At 31.6% G+C, this 22,645-nt stretch overlaps 1 protein-coding gene across 1 annotated transcript; it reads right to left on the reverse strand.

The window, feature by feature from the left end:
• Nucleotides 1-481: 481 nt before the first annotated feature.
• Nucleotides 482-13,096, reverse strand: LOC123695550. Its single transcript, XM_045641430.1, has 4 exons — nt 12,832-13,096; nt 3,441-3,546; nt 1,634-1,732; nt 482-1,430 (listed from the first exon to the last, which is right to left on the reverse strand). Exons 2-4 carry the CDS (start codon nt 3,454-3,456, stop codon nt 1,285-1,287), a joined length of 261 nt encoding a protein of 86 aa, XP_045497386.1. The 5' UTR covers nt 3,457-3,546; nt 12,832-13,096; the 3' UTR covers nt 482-1,284.
• Between the last annotated feature and the right edge of the window lie 9,549 nt (nt 13,097-22,645).

Here is a 22,645-nt window from a genome sequence, read left to right on the forward strand (position 1 = left end):
AGAGACAGTAGGTATCCGCATTCAGTATAAGTTGTTAAAGTATTTTCTGCTCTACAAGCGCGTAGAAATTGCAAATCGAGATCACGACCTGTAAAATATTTTTTTGTATGTTTCTTCATTCACTTACCGGCACTTCAATGATGAAAACAGTTGTAACTACCTATTAAATCTAAACTTGGTAGGTCTGTAAAGTTTAGTGGAATTAATTGCAAAATATGTGTTAGTTTTTTGAGATCCATCGCACAGCTTGAAGTTTGTCTAATTAGAAAAAGTTTATTTTTCAAGTTCGAAGTTATTGCAAATATTTAGATTGGTTTTCCAATAATTTAATAAAATGTAAGTATTGTGATAATAGAAAGGTGACATGATAAATGTTGAATGCTCTAAGGATAAAAGGAATTTTAAGAGATAAACACAAATGTGTTTTTTAAAGTATTCATTTAATATGTACACATTTAAAGTAACACACATTCTAAAAATAAATTTCATGCATAATAAATCAAATAAGAGTCTTAGTTTAACCAACATTATTTCGTTAAATAATTTTAGCCAGACAATATAATAGTTCAATTATTCTGCTATTTATTTACAAATGCACTTATTCTAAAAGAAAAATAGTAATTTATAAATAGTATGTCTCTGTCAGGCGCAATGCCCAAAACAATTTGTTCGCATTTTGGCAACGAAGGCAGTTGTGCGATAAAATTGCCTATCATTATAGTATTTTTCTTACTCTATTTAATCTAAATTGGTTATACTATATACAATATAATTTAATATAATTTTATCTAGAGTTAGTATCGAAATAAGAGACAGGCATAGAATAATTTTCAAGAATCGAAAGAGTTGACCCCGCTTTCCGTATCTTTTATCACAGTTGTTTAAATTTGCCTTTTATTATATTATAAATATTATTTATTATGAATGAACGTTTAAGATACCGTACATAAATTCTTTTCATTAAAATTCATTTGTCTACCTTGTTGTTTACAATCTAAACACACATCTAGGTAGGATACACATTACACATATTGGTAAATAGATGAATTGTTTAAATTATTATAACTATCCTTATCACGCATTGATGTAAATATCTTCGCGGCCGTTGGAAGGATAATCTTTGGGCGGTAATTTGAATGAATTTTTTAAGTAGGAGAAACGGTGGAAGTTGTAATAATATTCTGTGCCGTCTGGGGAATATTGAGGGTAGAGTGTATATGCTGGGAATTCAAAATCGTCATAGGAGTCTGTTAGAGCATGCCTAGCAAACTCCTCTTTGTATCGTCATGATTGTTCTTTGTAGGCTTGGCGTTTCGTGCATTTCTCTTTGAGGATGTAGCACAGGGCGATAGCAATGAGAACAGCAATCGCGATGGCCATGCTTATGCTAATCCAGATTATTTCTTCGTTTATACCACTGGTAGACTTTCCTAAAAAGTAATATATAATTTAGGATGATTTACTAACGTGTAAAATAGGTATGAAAGCGGTATAGAAAAGTAAAAAGGTCATATTAATTCGACCGTGTATATGATAAAGACTGAATAAGCATTCTAAAATATCTTTCAAAATGTTGATTATATATTAAAAATATGTTAATCTGCAATTGATTATAAAACATATTTTTACATACCTCCCATTTTATTCGAGTAGCCGCCCATCTTGCCCGCGACCCTTCCAGACGCGCTGCCCGCCAGCACGAGCACTGCGCCCGTCCGCAGATATATTCGACCTGAATAAATAATTAGTAATGTGTGAAATTCTTAAAAAATATAACTATATATAGTGCTAGTTAATTATTAATTATGTAAGTGATAATCTCACATTTTAAATAAGTCTATTGATTGCTGAAAATCATGCATTATGATACACTTAAGGTGATCGCATCGAGAAATTGAACTATTAACTATTGTGTGCTGATACAATAAAAAGGTACCGGTAAAAAATAAGCAATTCTACTACGTTGGATATTTCGCTAATATGAGTTCAACGGAACTTATTGAATCACGTTCAATGTTCATTGCCTAAAATTCGAATCATGCCCTAATTGTGTTTCAGAACTGGATTGTTTTAGTGAACAATTAAAACATGCATTATTGAGCCAGGGCCTTCAGTTTCATAACAATGAAACCAGTTCAAGTGTTATCATGAAATTATATTTGAAAATTAATGGAAGGTTCGTTCGTGAAGAACAATATTGTAAACTTTATACTAAAATACAATTTCTACTTCGCACAGATGTGACAAATGAATAAAATGTAAGATACTGTTGTTTTTCAAACTTATTTGGGTTTAAGTATGTGATCACAGAAAAAGCTTTGTATTAAAACACTATATACTAGGTATAAATTTTGTGAAAAATCAGAAACTTATTCTTTATAAAGCTATATCGAAAAGTGTTTCATAATTTTTGAATGAATAAACCATAGTAATACCACAAACACCATACAGGTACTAGTAGGTAATCCAACGTAACATTTCATACTTTCCTTTCTTGTTGTTGTTTTATTTGTAAAAATAATAATATTTATATGTTCTATTTCCAACAAAAAGCCGACTAGGTACATCTTCATTATACCACGCTTATAAATATGTAAGTACATACATATATTAAAATTGTTGCCAGTTTTGGTCTTATAACGTACATTATACATAATATTCCACAAATTTTGGCATTTATTAATGCAAATTTCACCGTAGAAACAATTTTGCACTTTAGTAAGAATAGCTTCGAAAGAGATGAACCGTATAAACCTTATTTAAACCCTTTAACCCACAATGAGTTGAAGTTAATGATCAAATCTTTCCAACAGCATTTTTGCTCACTGGTGTGTTTAATTCGAACTCCGAAACGAATAGCTTGTACATACACGAACTATATAACTTTACTACCTTTGGATGAAACTAACATAGAATATTAATGGAGTAATTTGCGGCGCGGCTTTTGACGCTACTATTGACACGGTGTCGTCAAAGTGAATTCGATACAGTATGTTTAACGTACAAATTCATGCTCGAATTATTACCAGGATAATATCATCTAATGAGCAACAAGAGTCCCTGACTTAACCCGTAATTGAAATGGTATAATCTGGTTAATCTTAAGCGTTCAAGATATGAAAATTCTCATCCAATTTTTCATGAAGCTTTAACAAGGGCTTTACGATTTTTTTTAAGTAAATCTTTTTTAATATAAAATACAAATGATATCTCTTCTATTTGAAAGCTTAGTTTTAAAAAATGTTAACCGTAATACGAAAAGTAAGTAGGTAAAATAACGAAATCATAATCATTCATCAAAGGAAATATTAACTATTCATATTGAAAAGACAACAGAAACTATTCAAGTATTCAATACAGAGATTCAAAAATGTGCAGTCATTTCAGAATTTTAGGCTGTTTTATTTTCACTATTCGAAGTTTGCCGCTTTTGTACTTACCGACTACAACCGCCATTTTTTAATTCAAAGGCGTTATTTTCAGAGGAAAACACAAATCCCGCGGAGATTTTCCCAGATTACAGCGTTTGCTGTCTTGTCTCCAAACCTGAAAAGAAAAGTTTGTTTATAGATAAAATCTTATAAATAAAGCACATGCTTCATTATCTTTAACGTCCAACATTCTACTAAATTTTAAACTACTGAAAGTTTTAAATTACCTATATTACAATTATTTAATTAACTTCTTAAATTTATGTTTTAATTCATGCAAGGGATCAATACTAGGGAAGGAACACGTCCCCTTAATACAGGTTATACCTAGTAAGGGGGCCTGAATCCCAATCCAATATGACAAACTTATGTATGAATTCAAATAAAGATTTTATTTATTTATTTATTTATTTATTTATTTAATGAAAATTGTGTGTGAAAGACGATCGAGAGATCACGATTTTACTTATTTGAGAGAAATAAATAATAATGAGATATGACATGAATACAACAGATTTTATGATTATATTATGCACATAAAACCCTGAGGTGCTCAATTTATATTAATATCCTTATAGCTCCACTAAGTCGATGTCCGATAAAAACAATTAGCCGTGGCTTAAACGTAAAAAAAACCGATTGGTATAAATGGCTTTGTAGGTACATTGTCTAAAGCTTAGCATGATATTATATTCAACAGCAGCGAAAACGGAAAGTGAATAGATTAATTATTATTCAGAAAGCGTTGAGTATATGGCAAAATATAAATAAATAATAATTCTTATAAGGCGCCATGAAGAATAAACGATTATGCCTCTCCAATGTGTGTGAAGGGCGAAGTGTCTAGACTCTAGACTAAATTTTATTCTTGAATGAGGTATTTGACTAACAAAAATTACAAAAATATGTATGTTATCAAATTATCTATTTATGTCATAGATAGTTGCCATTCAGTGGCGGTTACTGTGCTGAAACTGGATAACCAAAAACGTAAGTAAAATGGGCCGTAAATACACACTTTGTATCACATTACGAGTGTTCGTTTTCAATACCTACATTAACTGTTATTGAGTGAAAGTCGATTTGCTGAAATATTCAGAATATTGTTAACAGTTAACATAAAATGGTATAAAGTAACAACGATGTCACGGATAAAGAAATAAATCGCGTCTCTTGTTCAAGGGTAGGAGAGGTTTTTAACAGGCTTTGTGGAACGTGTAGAGATACGTTTTATGCATACAAAATAGGTTCCATAAAGGTCGGAAGTGCAGAATAACTGCAAATAAATAACTTGACACTGAAAAGCGGCTCCTATAAAATATGTAGGAAGAATAATAGATATTACATTATTTTATAACGCGTAGAATATGACACGACGAAATGAAATCTTTTTCACAGGAAAATGATTGATGAGGAGTGATTGGACTAAATCCAGTAGTAATATCTTGCGTATTAGTTTCCAATTATGGCTACAGTTCGGATTGTTTTTTTTGCTACAGTAATAATAACAATCACCATATCATATCCAATCTTAATTTACCAATCTTTCTTGGAATATGCCTATTTAATAAAATATACCTATTCAATGAAGTGGTGTTTAATTTGAACAGATCCAGATCAGACTGTTATATAGTGATCTAACAAGTAATATCTAATATTTACCCATCTATTGTACAAACACTATGCTAATGGAGTACATGTGGTTAATTCGCTTTGATATGTTTGAAAACAGTTGTTGTTATGTTTTTAAAAAACTGATTTCTAGTGAAAATGGTTCAAGTCTAATTACGTATAAATGAAATAAAAGTTCTCCTTCTGCTAAGAATTCATATTTAGGTACATATATAAAAGTGGTTATTATTTGAGAGAGCTTATATAAAAGACCTTTTATTTTGTTTATTACAAGAATCATTGAGTAAGGCATTGGGCTTAAGTCACAGAATAAATAGGTGATTGTCGAGCACTTGAAATTTGAAGCTTGTTGTCACGTAGCAAAATCCTTTGTGGTTTATAGTACTTCATACAGCTTTTGTTGTTCACGAATATGTTGTGACCATAACACACTGTGACATTTAAAGGTCCAATAATTAATTGAATTTTAGCTTGCACACTGCTGTTTTTAACAACATTTCTATATTAATTAGGATTTGTTGAAATACGTTCCTATGAATTATAAGAACACAATGCACGACTGGAAACAAAACCTATTTATATAATGTAGATTATAGGTACATTAAGACTATTGGCTTTTGTTTGGCGTAACTTGGAATACAATTAAGTCGAAAGATTAATGACACTTGAAATTTATTTGCGAAAGTAGATTTAGCTTTGAATTAAGGTGCACAATAGAATTTAAGATTAAAATATTACAATATTTAATACACCGATGATTATCTATTAAACGTAGGTTGTAAATCATTTTAAAAGCTTTTTTATTTGAAAATGAATATTATATATTATATAGTCGTTTTCATATCTGCTTCATAGAAATATAAAAGAGATCCTAGTGCCTAGTTACATAGATACAATAAATTTACATTACAAAAATTCAAAACTATACTGAATATTATTGCTATCTACAAGAAAATCTCTTATAAAAGAACAAAAGCCAAAAGTTTAATGTTTATATTAGTCGATAAATCAAACTTTTGATTGGATATTTGTATAAGTATTTATAAATTTCCTGTTATTCTAGTAAACGCAATAAAATAAGTGGAACTTCAGAACATTGAGCGATGGAACGGATGATCAAATAAATCTAGAAAGTTTCGTGCTCGGGGCTGGAGGTCGTTTATTACGGGCTTTGTGGCTTGTGTTGAATGCATACAAATGTACAGTTAAGGCGGAAAGTGCAGCTTTGAAGATCTGGAATGGAACTTGAATGCAATCAGGGAGGCGTCGCTTGCGACATTTGAAACATACTCATATTGCAACTAATGACCCGCGCCGTTTTGTTTCTTTCGCTGTAGAAATACTTGAATTCACTGGAGTTGTAGAGCCTTATGTCACGTCTTAGGGATCAATAAAGTGCAGTCTGTATTAATATTAATACACAGCAATAACTTATATAAGCAGAAAATCTTCAATTACATTGAAAAGTAAACGTTATCTTTTCAGTCTTTGCAGTAGAGCAGCAGTTTGTAGAATTTGTTATGTAAATATAGCAGTTAACTGTTTTCTAGTTGTCTAAACAGAAGCAATTTTACTCGTCTTTTAATATTAATATTATGCATAGGAACTTAATACTATGATATCGTATGTTAAAATATGGGAATCCGTCAGGTCATAAATTACTACGATTGAACTAGTGAAAAGTTTTACGTTATGAACTTTAGCAAGGTAATGCTGCGGGAAACCTTTGTGAGAGAAATGAAATATGCGAAGGAATTCATTCGTAAAATATTTAAATTTTAAATAATGTCTCCGTTTTAGAACTTGTTCTTTGTGCACTTCGATAAATTATGTTTTTCTCTATTGTATCGTATCGAATTGTAACTTGTAAAAGCTTAGAAGATTTTCAATTGAAAATAATTATTAATATCTACGTAACTAAATTAACAAAATTTTGTAAAAGCTTATACTTATGATTAACTTTCAGTTTAATATAACTAAACACGTTTTTTGACTGCTCTACATTCGTATTTGAAATTGAAAATTAGAAATATTTTAATGTATATTTTAAAGCGCTGACGCTAACTTCCATAATTTACTTGAAACAAAATTCTGAATAATATCAAGGAGAGAAGAGACGAAATGCGAATATTCCTAAACACCTATCTACTGCCCTGGGAGCCATTAACCCGGACTAGCAGCGTAAGGCCGACGAAATGGCCTGACATACTCTTGGAAAACCAGCGCTAAATTTATTAAGGACCGGTATATAAATTGACTACTTCCTTATATGTTTTGGAAGAAATATTTTCTCTTTGTGTTATATTGCAATGTAGAAAAATGATACATGATATGATTTTTTGATGATAATTATTCAACTCAAATCAAATCTTGACTATGAACATGTGGAATTTATTAAAATTGAATGAATACATTGTCACTTAGAACTGAATTTTCTATAGTTTGTTTCTCTGTAGAGAAGATAGGAACAAAATAATATTTGCTTAAGTACTAATTTGTTTATTGGTTAAATCAAACCTTATCCCTTCCACCTATAACTTGGTGATCTTCGAACATTGCACATTCAAAGAAAATATTGGAATCGGCTAAGTTATGCAATATGTCCAAGCAATTACCCTTCACAGACCTTCAAAAAAAGAGCACACAAAGACTGGCAACTCTCTCACCATACCCCTAATGTTGTGGGTGTAAGTAGGCGACGGGGATCACTCAAAATAAAGCGAAACGACCGTTCGTGCCGTCTGTTTAAACTGCCATTCTAGCTCTCGTATGCTCTTATGCTCGCCTATTCTATTGTATACATTAAAACTGATAAAATGAAGAAGGTGATACCATTAAAAAAATACAATTTCATATTGATAATTTATATCTTAATACTGCCGTTTAGCTACTATTATGTATTCTGTGATCTTACTATGTTTCTAAGTTTATTTTCGTTCACTTTTTACAATATATGCCAAGTGAAAAGTTAAATTTTCCTAAATATTGACTAGACTATGATTACATTATGACTTAGAATGTACCAGTTGCACGTCTACCCTAATTAACCGCAAGTAAGTGGAGTTCGAGCACTTAACAATCCTCTCGAAAGTTCTAATTCTGGTACAAGTGATTGATATGGCCAGTAATTGTTCTTTTAGTTGTGTTTTTACGTTCTGTAGATAATACCATCAAATTATAAGAAAATAGCTTTCAGGGTAAACAAATTGAATTAAATTATTAAATTCAATGTTAAGTTTAAATGCCGAATAAAATAAGTAGAGTTTTTTAAAACGCTAGTTTGCACATTATGTTTGTTGTATTGTTCATAAATCTCTATTACCATGTCCATTTAATTCACTTTTATGTATATATTATACAAATTGTTATTGAAAGCCAATTAGTACACAGCATAACTGCATAGAACCACTGAATACGCTAAAGTATAAATTTAGACCGCAATTCGACGAGCAATTATTTTGATGAATAAGATAGGTACTTTTTGTAGGTGGTTCAAAAGAACGCGTTTAGATAACTGCATAAAAAGATTATGTTTTCGCTGCAGCCTCAACCTTAATTAAGTCAGTTTTGTAGAGCCTACTTTTATAATTACATTAACTCTGAGAACTTAAAACATCTGGTCTTCTTGTGGGTAATTTTGTTGATTTTCTTGATAACTCTGTAGTAAACCCTCCAAGACATTGTAACTCAAAGTTATACTTAATTAGAAGATTGCGAGCGCAATTGTTTTATTCCGGGAGTTTCTTTAACCTCTAAAAGACATTTATTTCTCTTTTTTAAAATAATTGAATCTTTCATGGTTTGTTTTCTCGCAGAATCGTCTATATTTTTTAACAAGTGTCACGTTCTTCAAGCGTAAAATTGGTTATAACAGTATGATTACCCACCGAGATTACTTCTACTAGCTCTCAAGTAGAAAATTGTTCACGGACTAAGCGGGAGGATTAGGTTTTCTAACCTTAATTCGAATGTTACCCTTAATTCTAACAATAACGTAGACATTACATTTGGAATTATTGTTCCGTACCCATACAAATGTAAGTAATCACACAAAGCTAAACTCATAGGTACCTACGTTGGTAAGTACATACTTTTTGTAAGCCCAATTTTGGTTTACGATAATACGGATGTGGGATGTGTGAATTACTTATTTTACTCAAAATCTAGTAGTTTTATGTTAAGTTACAGTTTCTTCAAACAGTACATTCCCTTGAATTTTTCAAGGGAACTTTGATACCAATAACCTATTTGGCACGCACATAAAGCATAGTTTTTTGTCATGAACACATAAAAGGCTTGTAATTCTGTACAATGCACTCGCAACCATAAATATCCTGGAAGTGAAGTGGAATGCCAACAGGAAATGTTTCTTGCCGCGTAGTTCCGAACGAAGTTCTATGTAGGAATGAGTATATTTTTTATTTCCGCTTCGTTAAACATAGTACAAATTTTCTATGATGATGAATCCGAATGGTCTCGAACGTTTACGGTATTCTTTTATATGCAAGATCAATACACAAGATTCACTTAAGCATTTGGAAATAAAATTAATATACTTAAGTTATTTGAATAGGAGCTATAGGTTCGGAGATTATAAAATCGGTTTGGAACATAAGCTCTTTCGTAGAAGGCACTAAAGAAAATGAGAGATGAGAATCAATAGCTTTGTTCTGAATATCAAAACGTTCCTTCATCCCCGTAGCATTGTCAGTCAAACAAAAGTTGTTCAGATGTACCCTGTCTGATAGTAGTAATAACAGTCGGCGACGATTCAAAAGAATGAGGTTAGTAAATTTTAAAGTTATTTTTTTTTCGTATTTATGTTGCGTATTGATGTTACGCAAACAATATTGCATGATAACCAAAAATTATGTTCTTCTAAAAAACGACAGACGACCATTCGACCTTCCATGTCAGGGACGCGGAAGGTCAAATCCTGGAACGTCAAATATTAGATAAGAGGTCTAAATTCCATAACATCATAGCAGAAATTGTGTATTATCAGGGAAGAACTTTCGGACCCATCGGAGACATCTAATATTAAAAGATATTCGTATATCGGATGATTTAGGGACGAACATTTGGAAAATTTGCCTCTGGGGCAAAAGAAGACAATGATTGATTGCGAAAAATCGCTTTTTATTCCCGGATTCTGAAGAAAATTGCACCATGCCTAAACCAGACGAATAAGCTATTTGAGATTAGATTTTTATCTACTTACATTAACTGAAAACGATTCATATTGTTTAAGCAGAATATACATTTTTTTAAGTGTTTCAACATGAGTTCTTTCAACAACATTTCAATGCGGATTGTACTTGTGATATATTACAAAAATGAAAAATCCACGAAGAATAGATTTATGTTCATTATAACAGTTAACTGAAATCAAACAGTTTTACTAAAACATAAAATGTAAACTGCAGGCTAAATCGCTCACCCATTAGGATTCATACTGCAAAGCATTTCGCTATGTAGCCACATAAATAAGCTTATCTTATGTGCTGTAAAAATTGTAATCCAACGAGGATGTGGAAGGAGAAAAACCTTTTTTTTAAATTATTACATGATGACTTCTAGAATAAAAATCTCAACAGTTAGGTACAACGAAATTTTCAATTAAATGAAAATTTTTCTACAGATTGCGTAATTTACTTAGTGATCAAATTAATGTAATACACATAAATTATAACTTTTCACATGGTGAAAACGGTAGATTTTGCTAATAACAGGTATATTTATTTTAACGAGTACCTAATATTGAGTATAAAATCTTTTTATTTCGTTCGTAGTTATATTGGCCCATCCGTTTTTATTCATTCAAGATTAGGTATCCCTAATTACTTTTAAGGGTCGCTACATTTTCATTATGAAGCAGGTAAGATATGATGACCATTATAACTTATTGTATATTTTGATGTGGCCATTGTATTCTTATAAAAGAAAATGAACGAAATAGCGATTGCTGAAGCAGCAAAAATGTCGGCACCTTAAAGACATGATGTTCAAGTGTTTGTTTGCGATAAACCTAACATAACCTAATCTAAAATCGGGGGTGTGTTTGGGATGAAAGAGCCTCTCAATCTCGTTTTATCTTAAAAAATCTGGAATCATGTTTATTGGTGTACGCTCAACTTAAAGCGAAGAAAATACTTCACCTGATTTTTGTGTTATTTTTTTATACGTTCAGTAAATAATTAAAATTCTCTAGTACAAAATAAAAATATGAATAAATCACGGAAGTAAAATAAAAACCTTACCAAAATTATGAATCAAAATATAGGTATAACGTATACTAATAAAATGTTTTTATTCTTATTGACTCACATACAAATATAAATGTATATTGAGAAACAGATCTATTCATTGAGTATGACACGTTTCTCTTTTTATTTAATTTACATATTTGATGAGATAAACATGAAATAATATCACAAAAGACGCGTTATTGAAATTGATCGCTTATTATGAGACATTTTCGTGTTTTCATGGTCCCTTTTTATTTCATTTCCAATTCTATTCAGACCTTTATATAATATATATTTTACTTACTACGTACCTACTCCGTGTCTTTGCCATCAAACAGAATAAAATGCTGCATTGAAAATGCTTTCTTAAAATATTCTGTTACGAATATTGAAAAGTTCTTGAATTACATTCAGTAGAATACTTGATAGCTGCTCTTGAAATATGAAACTTTGAGATAAGATCATAAATAGGAAGAAATCGAAAAGAAATCAATAAAACAACTCGTTCTTTCAATTTAATGATTGGCAAATTCTTTGAAGTTTTATTGTTTAGGGACTAATTTAACGTTTTCCTATTGAGGACCTATTATAACTATTGTTATAGCGAACTTCTTTGCTAAAGAATGCATTTATAGTAATTTGCTTAATAAAGATAGAGAAAGAAATATGGGAATCATCCAAAATGATATTTCTTTTATTAATTGCAGATAACTTGGATTATATTGGGTCCAACTATCGGTTATAGTAATTTAAAAAAAAAAAAAATTAAAATTTCTCACACAATAATATAGTATTTATATAAAAAATTAGTATTTTGTAAGATCTAGAGGCTAGGAGGGATAAAGAGCTAAGTAGATATAAGCAGATCGCAGTACAAAGGTTTTGGATTTCTTATTTCTGATTATTATCAAAGTAATATAAGAGAAAAGAAAAATAATGATTGTTGTCTTTATGTATATTAGAAGAAATAAAAAATACGAACGTCGTTTTGGGGACGATTAGGATTAAAATATTGTACGAAATTTATTTATGTGAAATCGGTAAAGTATGTTAAATAGGTATGATATATGTAGACTTTTAGGTATGCCGAGATATTTGAGTACATAATATCTTCATATCAACAATTTAAACAGAAGGCACGAACTGGTTAAAGTATAGGTAATATAAGTTTTAATACAAAATCTGTTGTTGTAGTCTGCTAGTTCGTTAAAGCGAAAATGTTAATAAAACAAAATAACCTTGCCAATAATAGGTCTTTAGAGCTATAATTATTGAGGCCACAATCAGCGTAAAGCCTTCCCGTATCCATTCTGTAATCCTCGATTAGCTCCGGCTCCCGAGGAAGCCACTAACCAAGATATATTAATTAATATAATATGATGTAGAGAAATGGGTAATATTCAATTGTCTTAAGAATGATGGGATCTCAAGTATTTTGAAACTTAAAAACTATAAGATTTTATTGGTTTTGATGATTGATGGTTTATGACCATTATTATTTAAAAAGCATAAATATTTACCCATGTCTACGATCAAATTAAAAGCTTCCTAATGTTCGCTTAATCCTGGTCCACCAAGCGCCGATGCAATAATAGCAAATATAAATGTTTGCTAACGAACACCGCGACAGTCCAACACAAAGGGCTACTTCGCACTTCGCACTTCACATTTCCGTTCGGCAAGCATTAAGAGTGGCGAGCCGTTCGAAGCTCATTGTTCCTTCGGAGAAGTTAGTTCGCGATATGCAATTGTGCAAGCGTGTGGTATACACAAGTAACCGGGACGAAATCCGGGAGAGCACTGACTGCTCGGTGTGTCCCGGTTGGCCGCCGCGCCCGTTTCAGCTGAATTTTCCTACACTATACTCTCGCATTTATATTCGAATCTCGTATTACTTGAATGCCGTTATGTTCCATGACACTTGAATGAAACAACCATGCTTCGCTTGAATCACTCAATGGGATATTGATTACAGCTTATGTACCTAGTGGACGATTAATGTAACATCGCGTTAAACACTTTTTTGTCACGCAAAATTCATTAAGTATGAATTAATTTGATTAGTAACGCTCCGTGGAATATTTGCCTACTTATTACCGACTTTGTCTGGGGCCTGTAAATAATTTGCATGCTAATTTTAATTAATAATTAGGTTACTCTAACTACTGCTTTACTCTTAGAGTAAAGTTGAAAATATTGATGAAATTGATATTTTTGGTTTACGGCATCGAAATGCTTTATACATATAAATTTATAAAAAATAGAAAAAATTCGATCACAATTGGTGAAATTTCGATTACATTATGTGCTAACAAGAAGGAAGTATAAATGGTTGCAATATTGATATTGAATTCATTGGATTATTCGCTATTACAGTTTGCATACGTTTCCAATACTACCCAAAATTGAATTGTGATTTGCATTAAACTGGCTAGAGTGATTCATATTCATCAAACTTTGCGTAAATAACATTTATTATCTACTTAACAATTAATGAAAAATGTTAAACTCATAAATAATGTAAAGAGCATTAGTATAATCTTTTAAAATGGGTACTTATCGAAATGGAATTAAACAGTCAGTAAATTTCTAACAAAAAATGCTTTCAAGTGCAAAAAATGATCGGGATGTTAGTATATATAAGATAAGTTTTCCCAAATGTTAATTAATTTTTCATTGCACAAATTATATCGAACTTTGTTTGTTGTTCTCTAATTTTAATAAAGTGGCTAATTATGGTTTGAAGTTCTACAACTCTACGCAATAATCACACTAACGTCGGTGTTTTTGCTCAGGTGCCCTAACTAATTAGGATAAAGTGCGTAGAACCTGGGGGCGGAGATATCCTTTTTACACCTCCTACGTGTATTTTGCATCATTATTCTGAGTAAGTTCCTATATATGTATTATAATTGATTCTGTGTATTGTGAAAGCCTTGGTAAATTGCTTCGTATCGCTTTTGCTTTGGGTTGTTAAGTAGGTATTACCTCTACAGCTAACAGTGTATTATTGATTAAAAAGGCAACTAAAAAACTGTTTACGAATGAGTGGAAAAAAAAACATTTTATAATTGCTTATAATTACAAATTTTCATTTATACTTTATACGAGTATATTATATACTTTAGAATATTTCGATTAAAAGCGCTACGAACGCTACGAATGTTACGAACGCTACGCAAAAATAAAAATCGAAAGAAAACTACTTTTTGTGAATATAAAACCAGACTGCAAGCTCTTCTGAACAGGTTGTTTTAAACAACTTTTCAATAAACTAAAGTTACGTAACGTCAAATATTTAAAATATTAGAACTTTACTTTTACAAGTATGTATTCTTCTATTCTATCTTCTGATATTTAAGGACTATATATTATAGTTAATGAACTTTAAAAAACATGAGAAGACAAACGAGGTATCTACTAGATAATATTAATCAACCATATAACAACAATAAACATCAATATAACCTTATCACATATTATTTTATCATTCAACTCTTCAAATAAACACGAGCGCACAATTCATCACTCCTACTGGGTCCCTAAACAATAATGCATCACACAAATTGAATTTTCGCTTCTGACTAACGTAATTATCATAAGCTAGCAACTGCTCATCTTTTCGATAATTAAAACAAGAGACAAACCCAATCATACAAACTAATTAATTTAAGGATATTTCAACTCTTCATTGGCTCGTCGATATGACGAATGAAGCATTTCTATAGTGCCTACTACCTCATACTCTGTTATTTTAAGAATGTACAGCACATAATTAAAATCTTAAATCACTTTTACAAGGAAATAGATAGTTTCATATAACGTGAAACGAAAGAATAATTCTGCAGCCTCTTGCAATAAATGTCAACTATTTACAACGGAGGCACTACAGTCCTTACGACATGCTATTTATTTGTCTAACTCTATTCTTCTTCACCGCCGAGACGTAAGCAATAAGTGTGAAGTGAATGAGGTATTTTATATTTTTGTTTGCTCTGAGAAAACAAATATAAAAACAAACTGAAAGTTTTGCAATATATACAAATATACAATATTAATTATGTAAAAGCATTATTATGAATAAGCATAAATTATATCCTGCGGATTTTGAAGCTCGAAATTTATATGTTATTTGTTTTATCAAGTAGGTACAAGAAATTACATCGAGGTGGGTTGTGAGCCGTGACGATACATTAATTAAGTATTACTTTAGCCCAGTATGCTAAGTAATTTGTCGACCTTGACATTAGGTAATCTATTACATCCATAAAGTTTAAGACGTTCGTTGTTATGATTTAAAGTAAACTTATGAACGTATATTATATAACTAAGAGACGTTTATAAAGCGATATTTGCAAAAATTTACAATAAAATTCTTACTGACTCAAATAGGGACACTAAGCCCCACAGAGTGTCACATTCAGGATGTTGTTGGTATTGATTCTTTGATATTTCGATCAAAAATAGGGCCCATGATATATTGTTTTTGTAATATCTATTTTAGTACCTAACCAGACTACGATACAATGATTTTGGACAATATAGAGCTTGCTGTCTATTTATTATGTTATGTAAAATTTTAGAAGAATGAATCATAATCTACATAGTTCTACTTGACCTTAAAGTTCTAGGCAAAAGCATAGTACAAGCACAGATAATATCATAATATCTATACGTAATATATATTGCTAATCGCATTTGTATGAGGGGAACGGAGTCCGACCTTCCTTATCCTCCCTTCACATTCAAGCCGCACATTTCAGATTATAATACTGCAAGTAATATCCGCATACCCACCAAAATATATTACATACGTTTACTAACTTATTAACCCGCGGCTTCACCCGCTTTGTCTAAAACCTCATAAATTAGGTACACACTAAAACCTTCCTCTTGAATCACTCTATCTGTTTAAAAACACCGCATCAAAATCCGTTGCGTAGGTTTAAACATTTAAGCATAGGTACATAGGGACAAGGAAAGCGACTTTATTCTATACTATGTAATGATTACATAAAATCTTTCACGCAATAAACAATTAAAAAACGTGACAACAAGAAAACACTCGGTGATTTATTCATACTTGCCTTTGAAGACTCCTTATATCGAAACTTATGATTAACAATCTATCGTTGACCCAAATATAAAATGTAAAAATCCTTAAACTTTAAAGATTTTTTATAAAGATTCCCTCGAAACGTTCATATAGGTATTTCGGATACAAATATCATTTTCTCGGTACGCATACGCTTACTGGGAACATTTTAGGTTTATTAAAATGATATAGGTATGAAAAGCAATTCATGCAAGTCACTACACATATTTCAACTTATATAACTTTAGAGTTACAAATTATAACTTATTAATATTTTTATAATGCAGGTAGGCATGTTCGATACTTTATAGAATTCTTAAAAAAATAATGGTACACAACATAGTCTAGTATCCTAGTATCCTTATGTAAATTTAAAACTACGATAGAGTGATTCTCGGACAGGGTGTTAGTCTTAATATATATAAATCTCGTGTCACAATGTTTGTCCTCAATGGACTCCTAAACCACTTAACCGATTATAATAAAATTCGCACACCATGTCCAGTTCGATCCAACTTGAGAGATAGGATAGTTTAAACATGTAGGTACCACGGGCGAAGCCGGGGCGAACCACTAGTATTTATATAATTTTATAGGTTTTTGACAAAGCGGGCGAAGCCGCGCGCGGAGTGCTAGTATTATATAAAATGAACTATTACAATATTAGCAAATCTATTACAATAATTTTGATTTAAGTAGTCATCTGTATTTTCCCTGAAAAGGCTTCAATTGACTTTTGTTCTGGTTATACCTACTTATACTGAGCTTTGTTGACCCTATTTGCATTTCTGCTAAGTCGACACATCTCAACGATCCTTGTTAGAAAATATCGATTGGACGTAACATGACTACGGTTTCGTTTCTTCCAATTCCCTTGTTCAGTTCCTGTTTACTTGCTCATTTGTGCTGACTCGTATCTTAATACTAACCTTTGTAAGAATGTTAGAAAATGGAAAAGCTTTATGGATGCTTTATGGCTGCCTTCAATTAAAGAGTATGAAAGAAAATTGAAACATTTATACACCTATATCATAACTATTATCTGTATTATATAATATGTATATTAAAAAAGAAAGTATATGTAAGTATGTATCTATATGATCAACTAAAAGAACTTTTGTAAATTCTTTCATCAACGGCTATATCGTTAGTTTCAATAGAACAAAAAAAACAGTATTGATATTTACTTCACTTATTATTCATACTAAATACACGAGAAAACGAAAAACGACGTGCCTATACATATAATACAACTTAATTTGTCTCTGCCGGCAGTAAGGTAAATTTTAAATTGATCCAATCTAACTGACAATATATCCTCGAGTTAAATTATATTTACATGTTTAAAAATTATTCGTTATACTTATATAACCTAGTTGATTATTTATCTTCTTGAAATATAAATAGTAAATAGTATAAAGCCGATTACTAAGACCAAGGCGACAAAAGAATTAAACAGTACCTATTACGGATCGTGAAAGTTTATACGAGTGGTTCTACGCGTACTGAACAGCTTTGGACACATTCCAATTACAACGTTAGCTGTTTGCACTGTGTTTCGCTTTTTGCTTTTATATGTGATGTTGTTAATGGCTGCTTCAAATGAAATCCTCATTTCATCCGACTTGTCATACGTTTTATGCTCAAGACACATGATATTGCAATAAAGAAAAGCTATTTGTTGTAACTAGTAATAATTCTTTATTCACTCAAAAACGTCATGATAACATACATTATTAATAGATGCACCCACATCAATATAAATGTATATTGTATTTTGACAAATTAAGATATATTCCTTTTAATATAAAATTACAAAGAAAGCTACAGATTTATAAACATAAATCACATTTCAAACGGTCGCTTTATTACTCCAATGAATAAAATTGCTTACAAGTCAATTGAATTGACGATTGACATGAAAGTCGTATTTATTGACATCCATTACCGAAAACAGTTGTACCAAAATAGATAGGAGTAGGTATATACAATATTATATTTTTTGAAGAAATTCACAGAAATTCACTTTCATTTCCTATTACGGCAGTTTCGCATAAAATTTTATTTGCGATGTATGTATAATATGCGAGGCCCTAAAGATAATAATGGTATTAGCATGGACCCAATAATTTAGATTATATTCGTCCATGGTATTAGTTAGAAAAATATTACGTACCTAGCATATCAACAAACCAATAAAATGGGAGATTTGCTTGTAAACAAAGTTTTGTAGCTTTTTTTATTGCCTACTTGATACTTCATATTCTCATAATTTACCGCAATCACCATAATAGAAATATTCTATTGCAAATAATGGATAATTATATCGAAACTTCATGCATCAAATTATTAAAAGACCATGTTTAATAAAAAGACAATAAATAATGAAGTTTATTTGAACAAAAAATAAACTTTATACAATAGCTTACTCAAATATTGTGTTTTACTCCATTGTTCTATACTTTTAACAAAGTATAAAACTAAATATTGTTAGTACGTAGAAAGAATATTCAAATCTTAAAATCTTACTATTCTACGAATGTGACAAGTTGGTACATTGAATAGAACATTCAATTTCAAGTTGGTACTGTATACAGGAATATCTTAAAGTCGCTCATTAGCAATTTTTTTAAATTAAGTACTTACTCTGTAAAGTGGAGAAATGCAAGATGAAAATTTGTATGGGAAGCAACAACGCTATTACGTGAGAGACACGCGAGTTCAAACGCGAGTGGAAAGCTAATTTCATTTAAATATTATGTAATACTGACCATCTTCATTCCCTTAATCAAATTATAGAAAAAAGCCATGAATTCAACCTCCCACTTTACTTAGCCTTCGTTGATTATTCAAAAGCTTTTGATAGCCTCAAACATAACGCCATATTCACAGCTCTAAAACAACAAAATATAGACCCAACATACATCCAACTCATACAAAATATCTATCGCACCAGTACAGCTTCAATAAAAATTAATAGCAACGGCCCATCCTTCCAAATATCAAAAGGAGTTAAACAAGGCGACCCGTTATCTCCAAAACTCTTCAACGCTACCTTGGAAGAAGTATTTAGAAGCTTAGTACCTCGCTGGCAGGAAAGAGGCTTTAAAATTGGTGAGCATCGGTTAACAAATCTTCGCTTTGCTGATGATATTGTCCTCTTTTCCTCTACATCCTCAGAGTTACAAACGATGCTCGAAGACCTGAGCGATGCAAGCCTTAGGGTTGGACTTACGATGAACATGACCAAAACAAAGATAATGACTAATAGCACCAAAACCACCATCATTGTCGAGGGTGGGTCAGTTGCATATGTCGATGAGTATACCTATCTTGGCCAAATAGTTTCTTTCCAAGCAAGACAGGATAAAGAAATTGGTAAACGTATTGAGAACGCTTGGAGAAGCTTTTGGTCGATGAAAGAGCTGATGAAAGGAAAGATGCCTCTTTCACTAAAGCGAAGACTCATGGACATGTGCATCTTACCCATCCTCACCTACGGTGCACAGACTTGGTCATTGACTGATCGCCAAAAGTTCGCACTTGGGGTTTGCCAAAGATCGATGGAGCGCAGTATTTTGGGCGTAAAACTTACGGATCGCGTCCAAAATGAGATACTGCGCTCAAAAACACAGATAATCGATGTTGCTCATAAAGCTGCTGAGCTGAAATGGAACTGGGCTGGCCATGTTTGCCGAATGTCGGAGGAGTTGTGGGCAAAAATTACCACTTTGTGGATCCCCAACAAGGACAAAAGGCTGCGCGGCAGGCCCAGGACAAGATGGCGGGACGAGCTTGATTCCCATTTAGCAGATTGGAGCAAAATTGCTCAAAATAGGGAGAAATGGATTGAGGGAAGAGAGGCCTTTGCTCAGCAGTGGGACAGCCATGGCTCATAATAATAATAATAATACTAGCTGAGCCCCGCGGTTTTACCCGTGTTGCTCCGCTCGTTGTTGGTGTAAGCGTGATGATATATAACCTTCTTCGATAAATGGGCTATCTAACACCAAAATATTTTTTTAAAACGGACCAGTAGTTCCTGAGATTAGCGCATTCAAACAAACAAATAAACAAATTCTTCAGCTTTATAATATTAAATATAGAAGTATTTGCATTGTCACCGATCTTAAGTGTATATGGTAATATGCTAAAAATAGATAAAGTAAAATATGCAAATGGTAAATTGTAATTAAATCGGTCTGTTTAATGTGGGTCAAAATCCACTAAAGAAGTATTTTATAGTATACAAACATACAAGCATACAGGTGAAGCTAATAAAAGCGTGTTATGAATTAATTTAGAACGGCTACGCTATCTATAAATCAGTATTTTTAGGAAAATTCAATAACCTATTACCTCTAGCTGCTAAAGTACTTTCGAACAAGCGCAATGAACGTGTCAACCGACCGACAGAGCCCACTTTCATCGTACCAACCTGTGGAAACTGGAAATGTGTGACGTAAAGCTTTTAGCACTTGAAATTTTAATTAAACTCTACCAGCTACCTATAATTCGTGCGTCAATAAGTACTTCTACGAAAGCAATTATTCGACCGTTTTTATAAATCTTAATCGTTGTTTGGCATTTATTTTTATACGTTCATTTAAACAATTAAAAAAAAAGAAGCAATACTCTATCACTGTAATCTTTTGATAATCTTAATATAAAACGTACAAATTTATTAATTATATTCCAGAATATTTCGCTTCTATGGTTTCTATTTCACTAGTATAGCAGTGTAATAATATGGAATAGCGTTTTCATTCAATTCAATTACTGTCTTAAAGTTTCACAATTTCAAGATATAGAAAACTGCGCGTGACCGTTTTAAATCTTGATTTTATTTGGTGTGAATTTGCCAAACTTGTGCTAATAAAGTAGGTATTTAAGATAGAGAAACGATAGGACAAAAGAAAACTATTCATACTTTTTCATTTATTTGAACAGAATATATATCAATGCAAGAATCGTTTTTCATTTCGCGATGCAATATATTTTATGCAGCTAACCCATCGGATATCCTTTCAGCATACGGGATAAAAAGCCTTCCTTTTCTTGATTAACGCCACGTGTGTTAATTTGAACACAGGAACTCAATATAAAAGCTATTATACGATATACGGTAACACAACCCTCTGGTAATGTTAAGCATCGGCTACACTTTGCTCTCAATTTTCCGGTAAATATTGCTCTACCTAAATCAATTAGGAGGTGGTTTCGGCTTACCTACAGCAGGTTGAGCAAAATATTTGGAAATAAATCGGTCTTTTGTGTTTGTCAATTTCAAATATGATATTTTTATAGAGCGGTCGAATAAGATTATAAAATACGACAAAATATAAATAAAACAAATACAAAAGTTGAGAGTTTCTGGATACAAATACTAGAAAGTTAGAAACACGAGTTTGTTTTTCCTCACGGGACCCGCATTTGCATATTTAAAAAAAAATTTACTCGTAAATAAAAGTGTATATTGCTCACAGGGAAAATGTTATGCAATACTATTTTAAGAGCACTGGACTTCCAGTTTTCACAATTACTAAATTGCAAGTTCTCGTTGTGATACATTGTATTTTCTTTTTTAACAAAACTTGCAACGCTCTATGCTAGCGACAAACGTTTCGGACTGAACAACGTTATTTTCTGAGCGTTCACCTGGAACGAATGGATACAGCGATGACCACCAAGTAACTACAGATACTGTTTTATATTTTGGCAGCGAATGTTTTTACTAAACAGACAGACAGACAGACAGACAGACAGACAAAAATTTTTTTAATCACATATTTGGGTTTGGTATCGATCCAGTAACACTATTATTTTGCTATTTATTTTTTCAATATTTTCAATGTACAGAATTGACCCTTCTACAGATTTATTATATGTATAGATGATGCCTTATTTTTCAAATACCGAAAAAATTCTTGTCTTAACTCACATAAAAATAATTGCAAAATACGAATAAATCGTGGTAATATCGAAATAAACTCTGAAAGAATAAACTGTGGAATAAACTTTGCCGTTTTTCTATTTTTACGATCGGCTGGTAGGTATCAATTAAACTGAATGCCGCTTAGAAACAAAAGAGAATAAAAACAACATTTCCGGCTCCTCGTAGCAATCATGGAAATGGAATTATAATGGCTTTCTTAAACACACTTACGAAATCGAAACTTTATTATACCTAGTGATGAATTTTGACAGATTAAATATTTAAGAGCGAAATCATACCCGTT

The sequence above is a fragment of the Colias croceus genome, chromosome 11 (assembly GCF_905220415.1).
Source record: "Colias croceus chromosome 11, ilColCroc2.1".
Classification (NCBI taxonomy): Eukaryota; Metazoa; Arthropoda; class Insecta; order Lepidoptera; family Pieridae; genus Colias; species Colias croceus.

Excerpts from the sequence above, each read along its gene's own strand:
- LOC123695550 (XM_045641430.1), bottom strand. Across the intron at positions 1,431-1,633 it reads CTACTCGAATAAAATGGGAG|GAAAGTCTACCAGTGGTATA; the intron begins GTATGTAAAAAT and ends ATTACTTTTTAG.